At 43.2% G+C, this 17,206-nt stretch overlaps 1 protein-coding gene across 6 annotated transcripts in view; it reads right to left on the bottom strand.

The window, feature by feature from the left end:
- Positions 1-17,206, bottom strand: part of PALM2AKAP2 (PALM2 and AKAP2 fusion) — a 280,418-nt gene that overhangs the window by 151,385 nt on the left and 111,827 nt on the right. For 5 of the 6 annotated variants that reach the window (XM_063319747.1, XM_063319749.1, XM_063319748.1 and 2 more), the window contains exons 4-6: positions 10,204-10,318; positions 9,560-9,581; positions 224-325 (exon numbers count right to left, since the gene is read on the bottom strand). In XM_063319747.1, the coding sequence (XP_063175817.1) occupies positions 224-325; positions 9,560-9,581; positions 10,204-10,318 (239 nt within the window). The remainder of the gene's footprint in view (positions 1-223; positions 326-9,559; positions 9,582-10,203; positions 10,319-17,206) is intronic. The other variant, XM_063319752.1, reaches the window with a different exon arrangement.

Here is a 17,206-nt window from a genome sequence, read left to right as displayed (position 1 = left end):
AAATGGGACGCATTTCCTATGTTACTTGCATGTCATTCAACTACATTGTTTTGAGAGTGCTCATTGCTGCTCAAAAAGCCTTGACTTACTTACAAAATACAAATCAAGCGGCATTTCCTGGCATTTAAATGATATCGGGACACCAGACCCATTAAGGTAATACAACAAAAAGAGTTCATGGCTACTGGACTGGTATTATAATACTTTGCTCCTTGAGACTTACCAGCTACTCTGCTTGCTCCGTCCCGCCCAGGAACTGGCTCTGCTGTTCGTGAATAGAGGGTTGGGAGTTCAGGGATCTGGGAGTAAATGTAATTTACTGCATCTGGTGTCAGAGAACAGGAAACAGTTAGATTCGTGCTATGAGCCCCAGTGGCTTCATTGCTTAGACAGCAGAGTGTTGTCAGCCCCGACAATAGTCACCGGAGCTTTGTACTAGATAATTGGATCAAAGCAAACAAAGTGCAAAGTCACTGTCGTGTGATTGGTGTTCAATAGACTAGCTGAGGCAGGAGGGAATGGGTCCAGATGACTCAAACCTTATGTCAGTTGAACACATAAAATTATTTGTCAGGAGGTTCTGGATTTATCACGTCCGTGACCTTTAAAATGTGGGAGAGAGAGGGGGAAGGTAAGGAACAAACCTAACGTGATACCCAGAATACATGGCATTTCAAATAGAGATATAAAAGCCTAAAAATGCTAGTGTCAACTGAATGGGATGAAAGGCCAACTCTTTTGTCCTGGTTGTTTCCGATATTATTGAACCGGTCTTTGGCATTTTGTTCTTCAAGCTGAAATTTAGCTAATGATGAAATCACGAATAGATACCGACAGGGTGCCCAATGTGACCTTCAGTAGATATTAAGCGCCTGCCAGTTCTGTAGTGGCATCATTCATTAACAAACCCTGAAACAGGAGAAAGCTATCTTAAAGAACTGCCGTATTTTACATTTGAGCTTATGGTTGTTTAGCATAAGCTAAATATGTTCTTTAGATGAGACATTAAAGAAATTTACAAATATTTACTGGGAGATGTTTTGTGGCTGAACAGAACTAGATAGTGTACGTCCTTCTGCTAGCATTCAGTGGATGAACTAAACACAGAGCTCAGAGCAGAGATGTGAAAATAACTAACTTACAGTTCAGGCGCCAAACCAAAACAAAAAAGAAAAAAAAACCCTAAAAATCACATTCTTTGCTATCAACTGGAAACGTTTTCAGTTTTGTATGGAAATGGTTATGTTTCTGTTCAAACATAAGATTCTATCTGGTGTGAAACAGAGCATTCTTTTTCCTCCAAAGGTACTTTGCTGGTAATAATTTGTCGACCTCTTGGTACAGCCTGGTCCGTGTGTCAGGGTAGGAGGCAGAATCTGCCTTCCTTGGTGCCTCTTGTTGTTATAAGCAGGTGAGATAGGAAGACCATAAAAGTGAACTGGTGGAAGGAGAGAAAAATGAAGTTTCCTGTCGTAGGCTGCTTGACTGCATCTGGCAGAGGCAGATACTTTGATCACGTTCCCTATGGGCTAACACCCGTCCCAGAAAATGCACCTGGTGGCATCCTCAGCGAAGACATGATGTGCCACCTCTAATTCCAAAGTCTGCTCCTATGACAGGAAAGTTGGGCCTGGTATTAGTGAAATGGTTTAACCACCTTCACAGCCTGCAGTGGCCACCAGTGCTGCTGGGTGCAGGAAGATAGTAATCACAGTCCCCAGGGAGACTCTCCATCCCTCCACGGAGCACTGTAGGTGACTCAGGTAAGGCAGTCCCTTTTCCCCCTTTCAGCCTCAGAGGAGAATAGGACAGAAGAGGAGAACTGCACAGAGGTTTAATGCAAATTCATTCCAGAAACCCAGGAAGTTAGTATATACTTCCAGCTTGTAACAGATGAATTTGAAAAAAAAAAATCAACTCATCCAGGGAAATATTATTTTATTTCATACTTCAGTGGACAAATGGCAGTCTTGGCAAATGGGCTTTTATATTTTCAATGCATAGTGTTTCCTCAAAGTTTTTTATTTTTAGCAGAAGAGCCTAGGAGAAATAATTGTTTAGGACACAGCTGACTGAGCAACAGCCAGCAACAGCTGCTTTCTTTTGCGGGGTTTCTTGCCTCTGATGAGAAATTGGTACAATGATTGGTGTTGTTATTCTGGGAAATATCACCAGCAAATGAGCAGGCTATTATTGAAAACCAAAGTAATTTCTCAGAAGAAAGAAGTGGGGACTGTGTTTCTGGGTGAGAATAAGAAGGCACTTTGTGTTCTGGAAATGGCAGAAATTTAGCAATTATTCACCCTGTCGAGTGTTCTGCTGGAACAGTAGTTTCAGTCTACACTCATCCAGCGACTTGAGTGACAGACCTCTCTGTCCACACGTGGGTGTAATGCAGGCTTGTGCTGCTTAACTAATCATCCTTATTTCTTTTGCAGTGCATGAGAACAAATAGGCATGGTGAGGGTAGAGTTCTCATCCCAGGGCACTCCGGGAGACAAAATCCTTTGCAAGTGTTTGTTTTTCCCTGGTGCCTGTACAGGGAACTGAGCTGGCCATCCTGGCAGCTAGCATCACTGAAGCCTAGCAGTAAACAAGATCAGCTGCACAGCTTGATGGTGAAACTCTCACTTTGATGCTGTACATGTCTGTGGACCTTTTTGGTTTTTTGTTTTGTTATGTGTTTTTTTTTTCTTCCTGCATTAGGAGAAAATACCTAGGTAAGTGTTAGGTATTGTTAATATTGACTCAGTTTAGAAATATCTCTGGATGTTACTTAGAATAAAATATTAAAAAATTATCTTCAGGGCTCCAGATAATCTCTCATTACTGTCCTGAGAAGGGCACACCGTGGTGAGGGTAGGCTTCTGGTGTATTTTCTTCTGAAGCAAGTGGTGGTGCTACGTGTCAGAAATGGGATATTTGACAAGAAGAAGTTGGGGTTTGGATGGTTCTGCCAGTTTCTGTCTAGCTGCTGCCACCCCCCATCCCCCAAAACAAAACGAACACGCTCGTTTTCCTTTATCTTACTGGCAACAAGGTCCGTTTCATTTAGAACCTTTAAAAAGGATATAAGAGATCAATTTTATAAGAAGTGTATGAGACACAAATTAGCATTTCGTTTGCATGAGGAATAAGACAGAACATAAATTAAAGCATTTGAACTGACTGCATTCAATATCTTCATGTCAACCTTTGATGAGTTATTAATATCTAAAGATGTCATAAAACATGTCCTCTGGCTTTTTGTACTACTTAAAATAAACTAGTTTAGGACTATGGCAGTCTTCCATATTACGAAACAGACAAGTGCTTCAGAAAACATATTGGGCCAGATAATCCTTCGAGGGTGCTTACACAAAACTAAACCTTCAGAACTGCTCAGAATAGCTCACACGTAGAGGTTTGTGGCCAAATGTCAGACAAGCTAATTTTCCAAGGGCTGGACTATCTTTAAAAAGTCTGACTACCACTAAAATTAGTGCCTGGTCTTCTGCAAATACTGGCCCCCAGGGCAGGGCTGTTCCACCTGCAAAGTCCTCTAGGGCTCCATGGGACTAAGTCAGAGGGAAGAGAGATTATGACCCTCCCACCAAGTTTATAAGACCACAAACAGAGGTTTAAGCAGGCTGATAGCCTAGCTCTGACTTGGTGAATCATGATTTAAACTAATGAACTTGGGGGGTGGGGTCCACACCTGCCACCTGTTTATCTATAAGCAACACAGTGGATGAGTGCACCTACCAGAGCAGTAAAGAATGCTCCCCAACACTTACCAAAGGCAAGAACCCTAAGTTCAGCTACCTCAAGTGCATGTATGTAATCTGGGAAGCAAGCAGGAGGAACTAGACCTCTGTGCAGTCTGAGAGATGTCATAGGAATCACAGAAACTTGGTGGGAAAACTCACATGATGTAAAGACCACAAGACAGATGACTACAAACTCTTTCAAAAAGATAGGAAAGGAAGAAGAGGAGGTGGACTTGCACTTTATGTAAAAGAGAAATTTGAGGAGAGCTCTGGAGACCATACACAGTTCTATTAAATGAATGCTTTTGGATCAAGATTAGAGGGATCATCACCAAGGGGGATCTTACGTTATGTTATCTTGCTGACCTCCTATCAGGATGACAAAGCTGACAAAACCATATTTTGGCTGCTCAAGGAAGTCTTGGGCCAACAGAACCTGGTCCTCATAGATGTCTTCAGATACCCAGATATTTGCTGGGAAAAAATCACAGTGGGGCCATGCGTCCATCAGGTTCCTGGAACGCATTGAGGGCTGCTTCCTGCTACAGACGCTGGACACGCCAACTAAGGGCAGTACATTGCTACATTTACTACTCACAAACTGAGAATGAGAAGACTTCCTTGACAACGTAAGTACCATGATGACTGGCAGCCTTGGATACAGTGACCACAAAATTGAGGAATTTATGATCCTGCTGAGCACACTGAAGACTAGTAGTAGGACAAAAGTAGGACAAAGACCCTGAATTACAGAACAGCCAACTTCAATATGCTCAGAGCGCTGCTGCAAGGGATTTCATGGAAAGCATCCATGGAATGGATGTGAGCTTGAAAGGAGCTTGGGAGTACTGGAAGTTACTGGGAGTTACTGAGGGTTACTGGGACTTACTGCCTGCTACAAGCACAAGAACAGTCCCTCCTCTACAAAGGAAAAGGAAGAAGGCTGAACTAAAGAGCGCCTTGGCTTAACAATGAGCTTTTAGGTGTAATTAAAAGCAAAAAAGAAGCATACTGGCTATGGAAAGGAAGACAAATAGCCATTGAGGACTACAAGAACCTTGCTAGAGCATGCATAAATGCAGTCAGGAAGGCTAAGGCTCAGCTAGAACTGAAATTGGCCAAAGATGTCAAGTACAACAAGAAAGGGTTCTTCAGATTTGTGAGCAGTAAGCAGAAGCACAGGGAAGACATAGGCCTATTACTAAACAGGGAAGGAAAACTAGTCATTAACAATGCTGACAAGGCAGAGGTTCTCAATACCTTCTTTGCCGTTGCCTTTACTGGTGTAGTTGGACCCCAGATCGCAAGATCAAGTAGCTATGACAACTCATGTGTTGGCCCTCCAGTAGTGAAGGAAGAGCTGGTCTATGGGCGTTTGCAAGGGCCCAAAGCACATAAATCTGTGGGTCTGGTCAGAATCCACCCTAGGTTGTTAAGAGAAGTGGCTGACATGGTTGCAGGGCTGCTGTCTATAATATGTGGAAGTCTTGGAGATAAGGGGATGTCCCTGATGACTGGAAGATGGCAAATGTCATACCCATCTACAGGAAGGGAGCAAAAGAAGACCCAGGAAACTAGGGGCCCATTACTCTTACTTCATTGCTGGGAAAGTGGTGGAATGAGTCTTCCTAGAAACTACTGCAAACCAAATGAAGCAGGTGATTGGGAAAAACCAGCACAGATTTACAAAGGGCAAATTATGACAGACTAACCCGATGACTTTCTACAACAAAGTAACATCTGTTGACATAGGGAGAGCAGTGGATATTGTTTACTTGGACTTCTGCAAAGTGTTTGACACTGTTTCCCACAGCCTTCTCCTGGACAAACTGGCAAGATACAGATTGGACGGGTGATCTGTGAGATAGGAAGGAAGTTGGCTAACAAGCTGCAGTCAGAGGTTGGTGATCAATGATTTTTACTCAGGTGGCCAGAGGTGCTGTAATTGTGGCAGCCATAGAAGCAGATCAAATTGAAAAGTTACTTGAAACCCTACAACTGAAAAACAATCTTAGATGAGTTTTTACAGGACATGTGGAAAGCACTCTATAAAGATCTGTACTTGGCTCCTCTGAGGACATGCTCGTCTGTTTTGCTGTTGCACTGCACAGCTGATCAAGATCAGAGGACGTAAAACCAGGAGGGTCTCTAAGCAGTGTGCTGGGAACTTAACGATGCAGGACAGGTTTCCAGAGACACAGCTTTGCCAAATATATGCTAATACATACTAAATTCAAACAGAGGTTTGTACAAACTGTAGAGTTACTGTAATTGTGGCTTATCCATGTTGGCTGAAGCATAGAGTCAAAGAATCATAGAATAGCTTCAGTTGGAAGGGACCTTTAAAGGTCATCTAGTCCAACGCCCTGCAATGAGCAGGGACATCTTTCATTAGATTGGGTTGCTCAGAGCCCCATCCAACCTGGCCTTGAATGTTTCCAGGGATGGGGCATCTACCACCTCTCTGGGCAACCTGTTCACCATTGTTTCACCACCCTCATTGTAAAAAATTCCTTCCTTACATCCAGTCTGAATCTATCCTCTTTTAGTTTAAAACCATTACCCCTTGTCCTATCACAACAGGCCCTACTAAGAAGTTTGTCCCCATCTTTCTTATAAGCCCTCTTTAAGTACTGGAGGGGTGCAATAAGGTCTCCCCGGAGCCTTCTCTTCTTCAGGCTGAACAACCCCAACCCTCTCAGCCTGTCTCCATAGCAGAGGTGCTCCAGCCCTATGATCATCTTCGTGGCCCTCTGCTGGACCCATTCCAACAAGTCTACGTCCTTCCTGTGCTGAGGACTCCAGAGATGGATGCAGTACTCCATGTGGGGTCTCACCAGAGCAGAGTAGAGGGGCAAAATCACCTCCCTCGACCTGCTGGCCACACTGCTGGGGCTGAAGCCCAGGATACGGTTGGCTTTCTGTGCTGTGAGTGCACATTGCTCGTAAGTAGCAGCGTGTAGTTTGCCTAGAGACGGCCAAAGACTGCAGAGGACAAATATACCCCTGAGGCAAATTCAGCAGTCAAGGGATTTACATCAGATCTTAATGTGGCTTTTATTTTATATATACATTGAGCCATAAACATATGCATACACAGAGTAAGAGCCCTCTCCTTTCCATTCATGATACGCATGCAGAACAGCACTACAGCATGCCTGGTTTTGACTGCGGACCTGAGCAGCAACAAATGGTGTTTTGTTCATAATTTTTTAGCATCACCTCAGGCCTTGTTTAATGGAGAGCTTGTCAGTGACAAGCCACCAAGAAGCTCGCAGAAGCATGACTGCAGGTGACAGGGCCACAGCCCCCAGCCTCAGCATTTCTGGTCTCCTTTCTCGCATGTAGTGATCTATGAAGGCAAAGTGTGTTCTTACTCTGGAAAACATGTAATTTGTGTCTATTGTGCCTGAATGACTTCAAGCTCAGAAGTACTCATACAACAACTGTTTCCTCGGAAGGGTGGGAAGGACACAGAGTCACTTGATTGGCAGTGGTGCTCACCACCACTTCCCTCCTCCCCTCACAGCCTTCACCTGGACCCCTCTGGGCTCTGAGCTCCCTGTAGTTGTGCTTTCTGCACACTCAAAATCTCTGTCACCACCATATCTATGGTACAAAAACATGCACAGGGACACAAAGATGAGATAAGCCACTTTCTGTACTGTCACGGCATTTAGAATAAAGGGATGGATGGACACAGGGCAAGCTAATGTGAGGTTTATGGACTGGAAGTCTTTCAGGATGTGGCAGCAATTGAAGAAATTGCCCCAACAGGTCAGTGTTGGTTGGTGTCTGTGTTTTACACAGCCTTCCTGTATTATCGAATGGCTCTTACCATTTTCCTCTGCAGCATGTGTTACAAATGATTGCTAGCCAGATGGCTGATCTGCTGCAACAAAGCAAGTCCTACGTGTTTGAAGGAAGGAAATATCTATGTGTTCTCTTCCTGCTCTGACCAGCTACCCTCACAGACTGTTGTCAGAGAGGGCCCACAAAACAGAGAGGACCCACTCAGCTTTTCACCATGTGAAGATGTACGGTCACATCGTGCCCACAGTGGGAGGGCTAACAGGACAGCTTGAAGCCTCGGTCATCCCTAGAGGAGCAGAGCACGGTAGTGCTTAGAGGATGACCCTGGACCACCTCAGCCCACAAGGACCAGCTGCCGAGAGGAAGAGACAAGATCTGTAAAGCAAGTGGTCTGGAAGAGAAGAGGTACCAGTTCATGTAGCTGTACCCGCTGCTCCCTCTGCTTGCACATTTATTCCGGACGTGCCCTCTTCTCATTGGCATAACTTTGCAGTTTTCTGTTACCCTTCAGAAATCATGAGCTGCCCTTGCTTCTCGCTCAGTCTGTGAGGGAGGGATCCACTGAAAGCAGGCAAAATCTGGAGAACAGCGAGGCTCCTCTTGAACCCACTGAAATACTACACTGCTACAAGAAAATACATTTTTGACAACCACCGCTTTGTATTTGCTAGCTGAGGCTTCCTTTGGTTCCCATTTTATCACAACACTCATGAAGAGGCAGATTCATGCCGCGTCTTGCAAGCTCCTGCGTACTTCGGGTGCTAATTCCCGTAGGCACCGTTCCTCTTTTGGAAACTTACCAACAACCATGGTGAAACTCTGCACAGGTACAAAATATGTGCCATTCTGCATTTTTATTTACTTTGTGGGAGCCAATTTCAAATGCTCCAGGAGGAAGTAAGAGTAAATTCTTACTATGGAGCATCCTATCTGGGACTTCTTTCTTTTTCTTTTTTTTTCTTTTTCTTTTCGTGACAATGGAATTTAACATAAAACTTGAATTATATTGCTAACAGAAGTGAGCATTTCTTAACTAGATCCTTGAACTAAAAAGGAAACCCTCTTACTAAGTAATATTAATCACCTCAAAAAGATAGCTCTGAGTCAGATCACATACTATGTATTAACCTTCCATTATGTCCCAGTGCTCTAATGTTAGGATTATCTGACATATTCCTCATCTCTACTCACAGTACAGTTGGGCATGGCTTTGTCAGCAGCTGGAGGAGTTAGTCTTGACCCCAGTATTTTGAATCTGGTCAGTTCAAAGACATGTATTGAGAATTAATGTTTGGACCACAGATTTATCTGCAGATGGATGAGCATGAGATCCTTCCTGGGTCCTGGAGAGGCACTACAAGCACTACTCTATCTTCCTGGGAACGGACCATGTTATTTGCTCACTCAGACACCTAGATTTATAGCTCAATATTTAGACTGATCACACATACTGTGACACAGTTCATAAACTAGGAATTATTACATCCTCATCCACCCATGTGAGGTTTTCCTTTTGAAGAATCATCACACAGAGAGTATCATTCATCAGTGAAATAATCTAATTTTAATAGTTGTTCCTGTATATTAGGAATACTCCTCATTGCATTTAACTGTTTATGAACAGAGCACGAGCACATACAATGGAGAAGATTGACCACAGAGAGGTGAAAAGGAACCTGCAGTGCAGGGCTATCATGTGGTGGAAGGGGTTAGTAACACAGAAGTTGTATGATGTCTGTTTTAAACCATCCATACTGTTCTTTCCCCTTGTGTGCACATAAGAAGAGGTGGAGCTCTGCCAAAGGAATACTGTTTCACCACAATAGTGACGTGTGTGCTTGCACTATAGCAACACCAAAGAAAAAAGTAATGGCTCTGGCAATAAATCAGAAACATACAATGAAGACAAGAACCCCCACTCCGTAAACCTTTGCAACAAAGCCATAGTAACAACCCTTGTTAAACCCAAAGCTATGCAATAATAAAAAGGCACTTACCACCGTCCTGGTGTGAGAAACTCTGTGAAGGGAAAAAATAAGATATTTGGTTAAACCTTTTATATTTTGGGTATAATTTGCATGAAGTCTTGATTTTTATGCGAGGCTTGCTTTTACGGTTCTTTGTAATTTTAAACGGGTAACTGGGGATGTGGCTTCTCAGGTTTAAGTGACATTAGAGGCTGAGGGAGAGGGACATGGTGTAACTAAAAGGAGAACGCTGCTGTTTGTTGCAGGCTGTGATGTTCAGAGGTCGTGTTTGTGGTGAATGCCACTATCTCTGGGTGCCACTGGGAGCAGGGAAGTTTGAGATGCCTTTCAGGATCATGCTGACATCTTTCAGTGGGGCCGTAAGCTCACATTGTTTCCCTGCGGATAAGCTAGGGAGATAGTGTCTGAAATCCCTCTTCAAAAAAAAGCTGTAGTGGGAAGGGGAAATCCAAATAACCCAACCAAACCAGATCTGAAGCCTCTATATCCTTTCTAGTCTTGTTCATCCTGGTTTGAGCTATGTGCTCTTCAACTGCCCTCAATCTTCCCATAAGGGCACCAGTTTTAACCGATGCTTTTGAACAGTGCTAAGAGTCTACCTTGGTTTCAATCTGTACTCAAAGTGTAGGTTTTGTTGTTTTTTTTTTAAATACCTTTTGAAAGTTGTCGAAGGATTTCTCAGTCTCCTTTAGTTTCTCCAAAATGATTTGTTCTTTGGCAGATATTTGGGATTCCTCACTTTCTAATTTCTGTATTTCTTGTTCCAGCCTGTGGAAGACATACAGACATGCACATACACACAAAAATAAAACATGTAAAATTTTTTTCAATGAGCTGTATTTCGTAGGTATTAATTAGCATTTCAAATGTCATCAGGAACAACTTTCACTGTTGTTATTCACAATTGCTTTCCTAGCGCAGGAAGGGCATGTGGATTATTTGTAAAACAGAAAGATCTATGTAAAAGAAAAACAGTAATGCACTTACTATCCACTTCTGCAAAAGCATGTGCAGATTAACTGAAAATATACCTTGGTATCTCAGACGTGCACTTTCATTTTAGAAATCACAGGGATATAACCATAAATATGCAGTAATAATTAGAAGAGTATGCTCCATACTGCATACAATGAAACTGGAAGTAGTTGTTGGAAGCTGGCAGTGAACCTGTTGTGTTAGGAGTTTCTCTTGAATCAGTACTTTGCCCGCTCCTGACAATAACACTTTGGGATATCCATCTGTGCTTTCTACGGTTACTGCATGATACTGGGGACCCCAGAGGCTTCAGGTAATAAAATACACAGGCTGCTCAGAAAACAGACTTATTTTGCTAGGCAGTAAGCATTCAGCAGTCTTGTTTCTCTTGTCGAGACCTAATGGCACTCACTCCTTAAGATGCGTTGATTGTGATTTGGGATACACTTTAACCAGGGTTAGATTCTCCATTACTTTAACTCAAACCTCCTTTTATTAACATGATTTGTGCAGGTGCAGGAATATTCCCTCTTTCTTTCTCTCTATTTTTATATATACCACCTTCTTTATTTTCCCACTTTTGACCAAAAAAAAAAAAAAAATTAAAAACTTGTGTAATATGAGCTAAGATGAACACTTTTGAACATGGCTGGTTGCCTAAATCTCCCTTTGTCTACAGAAAGGGCTGCAGCTGCTGACAGCTTGTTGGACCATATTTCTTTGAATGCAACAGAGCAGCGTTGCCCGGCACTTTCGTTACCCACGGCTGCTTGCTCCTGCCTTTCTGCCACCACTTCTCAAGTGAAGGATCAGGGCACTGATTCAAGCTAAGGGGACAGACACGTTTTTGCTCTTTCCCAGCCCTGCTCAGCACAGGACTTCATTAATTCTTGTTTGATCACATGGCAGAGGGCAAGGAGAAGGTGACAGTGAGTGAGCAGGTAGGGAGAAGGGAGGGAGGGATTGCTCCTTTCAGGGGCTTGACAGCTTGAGTTGCTTGTGAAATTCATGTGTCTAAATATAGATGCAAGGATCTAACTTAAGGCACACACCTGGGAAATTTTCCCCCACTTCCTAATTGTGCAAGGATGAAAGACGTGTGGCAATTGCTGATAATGCTTTTCATTGGAGTGAGGCAGAAGTGTCACAGCCTCAAGTTGTTGCATATGGAAAAAAGGCAGATTTTTGCTCTCATGAAGTATGTGAATACTTAATAGTCTCAAATTCGTGGTGGTTTGTCGAACCACCGTTTTTGTCTCTTAAAGGCAAACTCCTCATCTCCAAGTTGAAATGGCTTAATTGCAGTGATTTTAAATTGGACTGCTGGAAAGGACTGCGCCAATCCACTTAACGTTTTCTCCAAATTAATATAAAATTTTAAAAACGCCAAATATTTTGAAATGAAATATTTCGTTTTGATGAAATGGAACAATTTGATACAGGATGCATTTTCCCCCTTGTGTTATGATTCAGGGAAACAGCTTTCAAAAAATACTGTTTCATCTTGACTTTTCTCCCCAGGAATTGTTTTAAAATACCTAGTGAAGTGAAAAAAAAATATTTTTTTGTTTGTTTTTTTGGTCACTGAGGTCAGCCATTGCCATGCTCCTACTTAATGAATTTAGAAGTCAACAGGAAAGTGGCTTCTTTTCGTTCCTTATCCCTGGAAACAATCAGTAGATCCACATACATTTACACCTTGCTGATAAAGACATTTTAAATATTCTGTTGTGCTGTTGGGTGAAACTACATTGTGGAGATGGGTGAGTCAGGGCTTATTGGTATGTTTCTTTTCTTCCCACGTGAATCACTAAGCGGAATTTTTAGGGTATATCTTCTGTAGCCTGGTACGTTTTGCTTGCTACATGATCCAGGATGAGACTGGAAAATGGGAGTGCACAGAAGTCAGCAACAACAAAATGCAGGGAAAGACAGAAGTCCTTTTTCTTTCAAATGATCTGGATACTAGTTAATAATTTATGACAATGACAACACTCTGAGCGTACATGGTATAAGGCAACTTATTTGATGTCAGCAAGGTTATAAGCAAGATAGACTCCTTGTAATTTGGGGTGATCATAAGTGCACCATTTTTTGTGCACCAGCTCAAAACTCTGTAGAAGGTTGGTCATTAATTGTTTGGTCTTCCAGAGAAAGTTTGCTTATAATGCATGCACACGTGCACTTGCACATGCACTCCCAGCAATTGATTGGATTTATATTTTCTTACTTTCTGGCTACTTGCTCTTTTTTTTTTACTTGTTGATGTCTCTTTTATCCTCCCCTCCTGAGTCAATTCCTCCGTTTCTGCTTTATTTGTGCCAGCTTACCCACGCCATTAAAATTACTTGGGACAATGCAACATTAGGTTACCCTGTTTTGACAACATTTTGTTTTGATTTTTTTTTTTTAATCCCTTCTTCAGTTCCTTTCAGAAGCAGTATTAACAACAACTCACTAAAGAGGAAAGGGATGGAGACAGAACTGCCAGGATTTAGAAACACGGGTGAAGGTGGTAGGGACACAGATTTCCTACGTGACGCTGAGTAAGAATGCATACAAACTCATCCCATAGGGCAAATTGCCCTTTTTCCACTGAAATCAATGCAGATAGAATGAGAGTCTCCCAGGCCCTGTGCAGAATGGGTCTGAATTCCTAATCGTGGCAGGAAAAATACGGATCATCAATCCAGAAAGTACCTGTTACATAGCACAGGGGTCATATACCAAGCATTAGTATCCACAGGAGGTTGCTTTATACCTTTTTGCTCAATTTTATACCCCCCTCATCTGTTCTCTCGAGGCATAAAGGCTGAGGTAATGATGCTGAGGTACTGACGTAACAGAAATACTCAAGGTTACAGTTTCCACATGAGCTGTTGTATACATTCATCAGTAAACCGTCTAGGCATCACAGACCTTACTGGAAAATTTGGACCTAGAGTCCTCACCACTTCCTTTGGGCTGCCTTTTTACATAGGGGCTGGCAATGCAAAAATTAAAATCACAATGAAAGCTGAAGAGGTTTTCACACCCTTTATTTTTTTAGTGAGCTTTGTACCATCAGAATTGCTGAGTGATAAGGAGAACTGCCTGCTTTTTTAGTAACAAGATCCAACAGAGAGATGCAAATTTGGTCTGAAAACCAAAACGCACTAGTATCATATCTGTTTTGAGCAACATGCTATACAATGGTTTAAACAGTAATAAATCCATTCAGAGTGCACATGTGCACGTACGGACATATATAAAGTGCTTACATTCTTCCCATGTAAACTTGTTAAATATTCAATAATGTCCTTTTCTTCTAGCCCTGTTTAAAAAGGATGTGCCTTAATTGTCATTTGACACCTGGCAAGGAAACCTTATAATTCCCTTGTTCCTGGCTTCTTAGCAGATTTCAGGCTGGCGTTTGAAAGGCGGTCACAGCAATAAAGCTAGTTAAATAAACAACTACAGTATCTGGAGTGCTGTAGGGAAACAGTAAGAAAGAAAACAGAGATCCAGATGAGGCAGAAGTGGTGTAAGACAGACCGTTAGTATTGTTGCTTACTGGCCCAAGCAGTTATCTGATCACTGGGATTTGCTAAACTGTTTATACAAGGAGAAAAAATGGGTTGGGGAGTCTGGAGTCACTTTGGCATGGACATGCTTTTTCCATGGATGTACGCAGAGCCCTGTTTCCCTGAATATCATAGAAATGAACAGGGGACATTTCTGCATTCAGAAAGCCAAGCCTGCCTTGCTGCTAGTCTGTCTGTCCCACAGCGTTCTTTAATGGACGGCTGCCATAAGCACCTGAGGGTGTAACAGGATTTTTGGGGGGGCTGAGAAGAGCTGGCCATGTAAATTAGGTGTCCCTCCTGCTCACGTCAACAGCACTGTCCCTCTATGAGGAGGAAGAAACCACGAGCAGCAGAAGGGATGCTGTCTCTTGCACAGCATATTGCTGTCATTTTAGGAGGACCCTGATTCCTTGGTTAGTAAGATTACAGGCTTGTAGGATGATTCAGGCTGGAAGTGACCTCGGGAGGTCTGTAGCCCAATCTCCTGCTCCAAGCAGGGTCAGCCGTGAGATCAGACCAGGATGTTCACGGCTTCATGCAGTTGAGGCTTGAAACTCCCCAGTGATTGGTGGGAAAATGAATAATTTTAAGGCTGCTCTCAGGCTTTCTCTTTTATAGTCTGTAGCTATCAGACGTTATGCCCTGCAAAATTCAGACCAGAACGATTCAGTACTGCAGGGCAAGGCAATGCACCAGACTACTAAAGGAAGCCTGGTCTGTGTATGTGGTGGGATTTCGACCCAACCAGGTGGCCACAGGAGTGCAGGCAAGGTGGGCAGGGCAGTTTCTGAGAGGACAGAAGGTAGAAGCAGCAAATGAAGCCTCCTGCAGGGATGCTGGGATCAGGGACCAAAGGAGCTACCAGGCAGCACAGAAGACTTTAATTTAGGTGATGAAAAGGGGAGTTAAGAAGGGAGATCTAAAAGGTGAAAAGGCAGAAGAGGTTTGTTACTGTGGTATGTGTACATGTGCATTTACGTTTAGCAAATCCAGCAAACGTTATGTTTGGATATAGGGCTCTGTTTTGTGCTCCAGCCTGAAGGTGATGAATGCACTTACTCTAGGTGAAGGATTTCCTCTGTCTCTCATGCTGAGTTGTTGGAACCCACAGACTTGGGCTGTCACTGTCCTCTCTGCTGAAAGGCAGAGGCTGTTCTGGCACAAGGTGCCTTTACCTCGACGCCAGCAGGGACCCTGAGCAGGACCCTGCAGGGCAATCACACAACCGGTGCAGAGTCACACTGCTTTGCAAGAGCAACACACAAATCCTAAGTAAGCAGAACTACGCCTGAAGAAAACAGCCTCCTCTATCCAGCTCATTAACTCTGGCAGACACATGATTTCTAGAGATACCTACATTTGGTTCAGCTGTGTTCTGTTTTTCGGGGTGGAATGGTAACAGCATTATAAACAGGGAAGAACAGCTACAGGTTTATGGACCACTTTCTTTAGCCTGTACTAGCTCTGCATGCTGGGTTGCACCTGAGAAATACCCATGTCATTTCTGCAGTGAAGATAGAAATGTAATAGAGGTTATGTCTGCAGCGCACATACTGACATGTCAGTGGAAAAAAGAACGTTCATCAGCACTAATAAGGAAAATATACAAGTATCCAGAACTTAAGAGGAAAACAGGAAAGACCTAATCAGAGTAAACACTCGAAGGGAAAAGGTGACGGATGCATACGTAGGGTGGGGGACGGTTCAGCTGTAAACTGATTACTTTGCTATTGCTTGCTGACGCCCTAAATCAATTTCATATAAAAAGGCACAAAGAAGACATGGGCCTGTATATTAGTAGTTAGTGCCAGGTCTCTCAGAGCTGAACATCCTGAGGTGTTACAGCTGGTAATAAAATGTCAGATTCACAAGCACAGAACTGCCACAAACCCCTCTGATGCTTACTAAACAGAAAGTTAAACACCAAGTTCAGGGATAACTGTGCTTGCCTGTAGGGATGAAAATGATCTCTGCGCAAACTCATCTCAAGGGTCTTGCCGACACAAAGCCTTTGACCACACAGTAAAACCAGAGACTGAAACCTAATGTGCAGGGTCCACCCTTCGGCGAGCGCAGAACCATGTGCCTTTTCCCACAGTGCCAAAGAGCACTGGCAAAAATGTTCCACCCCATGGGGCTCTCATTACCACTTCTTGGTCACTGTAGAGATTTTTAGGGCAGCAGTGAACCTGTTAGCTCACCCAGGCTCAAAACAACCTTGGAAAATGAACTTGCAAGGGAAGGAATAAGTTGCTTTGAATTGGTGTGGGGAAAGGGTTACGCCTGCAAGATGTGCAAGTCTTGCATTTAGGCTCTTTAAACCAACACAACTGGAGAAGATATGAGGAACTGTACCCTAAATCCCAGTCCAGCACCTCAGCCCTTGACATGATTCCTATACCCGTATCAACTGCCAAGCACCAGCAACCTGTCTGTAAACCAACATGCCTAAGAAACGAGCTGAAACCCACATGCCGCAGCCATGAACAGTGCCCTTCATCTGCTGTAGGGGAAGGGGAAATCACTGAACAGTACTTGGTTTGGTTTCCACATTGGCTTAGTTTTCTTAGCAAACACTGGCAGTTGTGCCGCAGCCAGCTGGACCATTTGTGGATGTCACTATATATCAACACACAGCCAGTGCTGATGGCAAAAACCTGCTTGATTTCAGGTCTGTTGCAGGATCTGAAATGGGATTCCAGAGCTGAGTAATTCAATGCCTCTAAGTTTAGTCTTTCTGCAGAGATCATTCTTTTTGAACGGCTCACCCTCAAAGAGGAAAGCTGGCAGTGCACATCTTATGATTTCCAAAAGGCTGTTGTTTACAGAGTGAAGCTGATAATCAAGAGCAGCAAACTTAATTAGCATCTTTGAAAAGGCAAACCTCTGTGCCTTGAAAGACTGAGAATACATTATCACCAATCAATGCTTGGAAATGAGATTCAGGCACAATGCTGAATGAGTTGCTCTGGTAATCTATATGAATCTTCCTGAATACACAGAAAGGGAAAACATTCCCTTCACCAAGCAAAAGTTGCATCCCAGTACCAGCTGATCACAGAATCACAGAATGATAGGGGTTTGAAGAGACCTTTTGACATCTTCTACCCATCTT

Source organism: Chroicocephalus ridibundus, chromosome Z (genome assembly GCF_963924245.1).
Source record: "Chroicocephalus ridibundus chromosome Z, bChrRid1.1, whole genome shotgun sequence".
Taxonomy (NCBI): domain Eukaryota; kingdom Metazoa; phylum Chordata; class Aves; order Charadriiformes; family Laridae; genus Chroicocephalus; species Chroicocephalus ridibundus.
The sequence above is the reverse complement of the archived record's forward strand: the minus strand, read 5'-3'. Positions and strand labels throughout refer to the sequence as shown.